Source organism: Pundamilia nyererei, unplaced genomic scaffold, assembly GCF_000239375.1.
Source record: "Pundamilia nyererei isolate P.nyererei 1_Seehausen unplaced genomic scaffold, PunNye1.0 scaffold00027, whole genome shotgun sequence".
Classification (NCBI taxonomy): Eukaryota; Metazoa; Chordata; class Actinopteri; order Cichliformes; family Cichlidae; genus Pundamilia; species Pundamilia nyererei.
In genome coordinates this window covers 1-6,296 of record NW_005187428.1, presented here as the reverse complement: position 1 = coordinate 6,296, position 6,296 = coordinate 1, and the positions used below count along the sequence as shown (strand labels likewise).

At 37.1% G+C, this 6,296-nt stretch overlaps 1 protein-coding gene across 1 annotated transcript in view; it reads left to right on the top strand.

Annotated features, from left to right (window-relative positions):
• The window catches only part of LOC102215619 (mucin-5AC-like), a gene marked incomplete at its 3' end in the record, with an annotated part of 12,376 nt that extends 10,034 nt beyond the window's left edge, over nt 1-2,342 (top strand). Inside the window, exons 21-26 of the mRNA XM_005728233.1 lie at nt 389-527; nt 604-708; nt 1,312-1,491; nt 1,579-1,818; nt 1,908-2,064; nt 2,214-2,342. Coding sequence (XP_005728290.1) covers nt 389-527; nt 604-708; nt 1,312-1,491; nt 1,579-1,818; nt 1,908-2,064; nt 2,214-2,342 — 950 coding nt within the window. The remainder of the gene's footprint in view (nt 1-388; nt 528-603; nt 709-1,311; nt 1,492-1,578; nt 1,819-1,907; nt 2,065-2,213) is intronic.
• Between the last annotated feature and the right edge of the window lie 3,954 nt (nt 2,343-6,296).

The following is a 6,296-nucleotide window of genomic DNA, read 5'->3' as shown; positions in this document are numbered from 1 at the left end:
TGATACCTGACAACTTTTTTTCTGATACCTGACAACTTTTTTTTTGACAACTGACACCTGACAATTTTTTTTCTGACACCTGACATTTTTTTGTCTGACACCTGACAATTTTTTTTCTGACACCTGACATTTTTTTGTCTGACACCTGACAATTTTTTTTTGACAACTGACACCTGACATTTTTTTTTCTGATACCTGACGATGTCCTAAAATGTACACCGTACCATCCATCAACTCTGTTTAAATAAAGAGTATATTTTAAAAACACACTAAATAATACTCAAACTCTGGTGTCCCCAAGCATGTTTTTCACATCACTGAAGGGGGGGGGGGGGGGGCTTTGGGAATAGTTATTTAACAAGATTTAACTTCCCTTTTCAAATCTAAGCACATGCAAAAGCAGCATATGGGAATGTACAGGTCAAGACTGTGGTGGAACCTGTACCATTTATGGAGCAGGGAATTACATCACTTTTGATGAATCAAGATTTGCCTTTAGTGGAGGCTGTAGCTACATCTTCACCCAGGTACAGTCTGCACTTATGTTTAATCTTTATGACCTGTTAAAATCAGTCCTGTGATACTGACATGAGAATCCTGCAGGATTCCTGTGGAGGTGAGAACGGCACCTTTCAGGTACTGACTGAGAGCATCCCCTGCGAAAATGCTGAAAGCGTCTGCTCCTTTGACATCACGCTCTATTTAGGGGTATGTAAATATGAACAGAAATTGCATTTACAAGTTGTTTTTTTAAAAAGATAGATACCTTAATAATTAATAATTATGCATTACAGGCACCTTCCTTATCTGTTTTTAAATCACGTCTTAAAACATATTTATTTACCTTGGCTTTTAGCATAGCAGGACTTGTTGATGTCTCTTAATATGTTTCTTATTAATTATATTATTTTTAATTTTAAGATATTTTATATGTAATTTAAACTGTTTCCTCTCTGTTTTATATTTGTAGCACTTTGGTCAACATTGTTGGATGTAAAGTGCGTCATAAATAAAGATGCTATGCTATGCTATGCTATTACCTCATTATTATTATCACTATATGAGAAAATGGGTTTTTTGAAAAAGAAACAGGGTACACAGTGTTGTCATTAATATAGTGAGTTGGACTGTGTGTTTCAACATGAGCCCTGTTCTATTTTTGAAAATTAAGCATGGCAAAAAATTAAATATTAACCTTTTGCTGGGTACTGTAATCTGGTCTACAATTGTTGCAAATCCATACGTATTAATGTTCCTAAATGGTCACATCGTTTTTCCCAATTCCCAATTAGCATGTTTTGTTTTTAACAGAACAGTGAAATTCGTCTCTCAGATGAACATATCAAAGTTTTTAAAAAAAACAGTGGGGAAGAAATACCCTATCAAGTCCACACTTTGGGTTTATATCTCGTCATTGAAGCGAAGAATGGCCTTATTGTCATTTGGGATAAAAAGACAACCCTCATGATAAAACTCAGATCTACATTCAAGGTCTGTGAGCACACACACACACACACATACACATATATAGATAGATAGAGAGATAGAGATATTTAAACAAACTTGTTCTTGTCTTAGGGCAAAGTCTGCGGTCTGTGTGGAAATTTTGATGGAAATATCAAGAATGATTTCACTACCAGAAATAAAGAAGTTGTGGTTGATCCCCTTATATTCGGAAACAGCTGGCAAGTGTCACCTAGCTGCTCAAGTGCACAAACTCCAAAGGATGCATGTACACTGTACTCACACAGACAGGCATGGGCAGTGAAGCACTGCAGCATTATCAAGAGTGCAGTATTTGAGGCCTGCTATTCAAAGGTAAGTGTTTATGAATGTAAGTAAACATTTAGGCTATAATGGACCAAAGTCACTCTTTACTTACATTTACAATTACTTATTCCAAAAAGGTGGATCCCCAACAATATTTTGATGCCTGTGTGAGAGACACGTGTGCCTGTAATTCAGGAGGAGATTGTGAGTGTTTCTGTTCAGCTGTAGCAGCTTATGCAGCAGCCTGTAATGAGGCAGGAGTGTGCGTGAAATGGAGAACTCCCACCATCTGCCGTGAGTGTTTTTTTTTATTTTTCTGTGACAAGATACATATAAAATGCAAAGTATAATAATAACTGTCAGCATGAGCTAAGTTTACAAATAAGGTTTAATGTAAAATCGAGTTCATTGTTATTTATGATTTATTACTTTTGTTTTATTAGCTGTATTCTGTGATTATTACAACCCTGATGGACAGTGTGAATGGCACTATAAGCCTTGTGGAAGATCATGCATGAAGACATGCAGAAATCCCTCTGGAATATGCTACAATCAACTTCCCGCATTAGAAGGTATGCATTGTAAGAAAAGGAAAGTACATGCATTTGTAGGTTCATAATTATACAGCCAGGCATCACTGACCATGTCTCCTCCTTTTAAGTAAAGTAGATAATGTAGTGTAAATGTGCCCCCATGTTCAACGACTGTTTGAAACCAGCTGTATTGGTGTCCTATATCTACCTTTTAGCTAATTTACTGACAAAATACTTCAGAAACTGGTGACGGGGGCTGCTGCTCTCACTGACATCATGATATTATTATTAACCTATTATTGTACAGTCTTTACTTTACAATACTTTTCAAATTAAAGCACCTCGAGGCAACTGTTGAAATTAAATAGAATTTAACTTAATTGAAAGAAAGAACGATTGGATTTTAACCACACATTTATTTCTAAATAAATAAATACGAGGACATCACAAGTTTTTTTTTAACAAAATAAAAAAGCAGTCAAAAAACACATGGTTGAAATAATATTGACCATCGACAAAAGAACAGACCACATTATTAAAACACAACTGAGAGAAAAAATCTGTCAAATGATCCACCAATTAATAAAACAGAAATTCAGCTTTAATATTTAACCAGTAAAATGACCATTTGAAAATGGTCCAAGCTTTAAAAAGGCTGTTATAAAACATTGGCATTTAATAAGAAGATGAGATCAAATTACAATTTCATAAAATTATCCATTCCCAACTATCCCATTCCTCTTACAAAACACTAGTTACTGGTTTCCTGAAAACATGTTCTTCCCTTCCCATCAGGTATTTCTGAATTATCTGCATTCTGAAAGCTGCAGTTCTGCTCTCTAGGTGAACTAGTCCTTGTCCACCTTTTTCTTTGTGCAAAAAAAGCACAGCCTGGGATATCCAATGTCAGTTATCCCAAAAAAAACTTGATCATCAAAGACTGAATTTATTTAATAATAAGGAAGGGGGCTCTAAACAAGTTAATCTATGCCACAATAAAAAACAAACGTAGTTTATAATATATTTATAATAGGCACCCTGCCTTTATATGACATCTGCGGTAACAACCATCTCCACTTCCCTAACTTCCCCTCAATTCTTGTTTAGTGTGTCTTCATGTCCCAGTTACACACCCAGATACTTCAAACATCCTCTTTTCCATTTCAAACCACCTGGAAGTTGTGGGACCCCAACAATATGACATCACAATGAGCTTGAGACCTCCAGAATATCTTTGACTAGTGACACATTATCAACAATAGACCTGCCTGGCACGCCGTAGGTTTGTGTTCAGTGGACAACATGATTCATCACCTTCTTTGGTCTGTTTGCCAGCACTTTTGACAGTGCACATTATAATCAGTGCACAATAAAGAGACAGGCCACCAGTCCTTAATATAGTGGAGATCACCTTTCTTTGGTAAGAATGTTAGAACAGCTCTCGTGTAGCTCTGAGGCAAAAAAAACTTCAGCGAAGCCCTTCTCAACAACCTCCATGATATCATCACAAAGGTCAGACCAAAAAGCTTTATTGTGCCTTACTGGTAGAGCTGGGCGATATAAGATTTTTTCATATCACAATATGTTTTTTTCATTTCAGGCGATAACGATATCTATCACGATATAAGCCAAATAACTATATTTGTAAGATTTAAATGTGCTGTTGCTCACAAGTAAAATGTGAAATAATCAGCAGCTTGTTTTTATTTAAATATTTATTTCCCATAATAAGTTCAACAGGGTAGATGTACTTAAGGAACATGAGACTTTTTCAGATAAATAAAGGCAAATATTGCAAACTACACAAAAGGCAGCCGCTAAAGCATTTGTTTCAAAATAGAACAAACGAAACAGACTAAATTGTCAATTCCACTTAGAAACAAAATATTAATTCTAAAAATAAATCTTAGTTTGTTTTACAGAAGAACAGACAAAACTGACTAACTTTTGTCAATATCAAATAAACTGAGAACTAAAAGGAAATTCTCAATCTCTCCTTGTTGTATAGCTTAGCTTTTCAAACAGTTTTAACAGTTACTTTAGTCTGACAAAAGCCGAATGACGAATTAGCGCTTCCAGTCAGAGACTGAGGCTACGTCCACACGTACACGGGTATTTTTGAAAAGGGAGATTTTCCGTTTTCGTTTTAAAAAATAATCCCGTCCACACATAAAGGGAGAAATGAAGGAAAACGCTGCTATGAACATGCCAAAGCAGCAGGTGGAGCTAGATTCCTAACCGTGCAGAAATGTTGGCCAATCAGAAGTCTAGAAGCCTCGGTGGGAAAAAGTAAACAAAGCTGGGGCATAGAAGCAGAACAGAGTCGTATGTGTGGAGCGACAGTAACTGTGTGTTTATGTAAGCATTTAAACACTGCAGAGAGTAGAATTAACAGTAACAGTATTGTAGAAATTCATTTCACCGAAACAATAACGTGGCGCACAGTGTGACGTCCAAAAATGCGCACACCTTTGATGCTGCGTTTTCTCGGTTTTTCTAGTCCACACGTAAATGCAAAAACTGAGTTTTTAAAAATCTTTGTTTTCAGTGACCAAAAACGCAGTTTTTGGTACCGCATGCACCAGTTTATTGTATTTCCAGACTTGCTTTCGGCACAATTTACAGTGCACGCTACTCTGTTTTTTGTCAGACTTGAAATAGCCGAAATACCTTCACACTACGGAACTTCTTTGGCTCTTCCGTTCGACAATCTCTCCGGCATTGGAACCATCATCTGTTTTCTCTTCGGTCACGCTCGGTTGATTTTTCTAGTCGGCACACTCATTTCCTCCATTACCCGGGCGGTACGATGGCTGGCTGCTTCCCAAACAAATACACATGTGCGGCTTGGCACTTGTGCTGTACGTAACAAGTCATGTGACGTGACGCTGCGGCTGTGATTGGTTCGGCTCTGCGCTACTTAATTTGGATTGGCTGTTCTTTTTTTTCTTTTTCTTTTTTTTTTAAGAGGACAAGAGCAGCGAGGTCTATCGCGATAGTTTAATTTTTCTATCAAGAAAAAGTTATATCGCGATACATATCGTTATCGTTCTATCGCCCAGCTCTACTTACTGGCATACTTTGTAAAGCAGTATAAACTTCTTTTAATGTTAGAGGCTCCCCCAGCTCCTTGTTGAACTCCTCAGAAACTCTGGATTGACTAGTCCAGAAGTTATTAAAAGTCTTTTAAAAGCTATAAAGATCTGAGTAAAGATCCACTGTGCTTCACTTGATGTCAACTATCTGCTGTTATAAGATCTCCAGCAGATGATTTCAAACCATGCATGAACTTGATCTGTCCTTTTGGGGGGTTTCCAATGAAAAGAAAAACTTGTATGTCTATCAGGGAGAGACTTGAGGTTCTCAAACCAACCTTGAGCTCCTGTGAAATCTGCAGACACCTGTAGCTCCACTATGTCAATCTCCAGTTCTCTCATATATTTGGCCGAAGAGACATTGACAGTATACTGTTGACAAAATTCTTTGATTTCAGTTTTTCTCCAATCCCATCACTGCATTAAAGACATAAAATCATATTTTCTACATGTATACACTCTCCAGAAAAAAATAATAGCTGTCTAATCTAGCTGCAGACAAAAATGTTCTCTACTCCTGGCCCATGTATATTGTCTTTCTTGATTGTACATATCCTTCCCTACATCAACTAAAGACTGTGCTTCTGTCAAACACTTTAGAAATGTTTAAGTGCACAAATGAGGTTCTAAATGATTCCTGTCCAACTGATTATTTTCTATACAGCTAAACTCTCCAGCCAAAAAAAGACACTCATCTGGCTGGCAGTTGCATAAGATATCTTCAAGCTTCTGTAAAAAAATAAAAATAAAAAATTCTCTCTGGCCCTGTATTCAGAGCAGGCCTGGCCCTAACCAATCTGGCGCCCTAGCCAAGATTTTAGGTGGCGCCCCCCTACATCGGCAGTGTAGTGTATGTACTCACAAGAAACCGAATAGCTTTGTCTTTGACCTTTTTTTT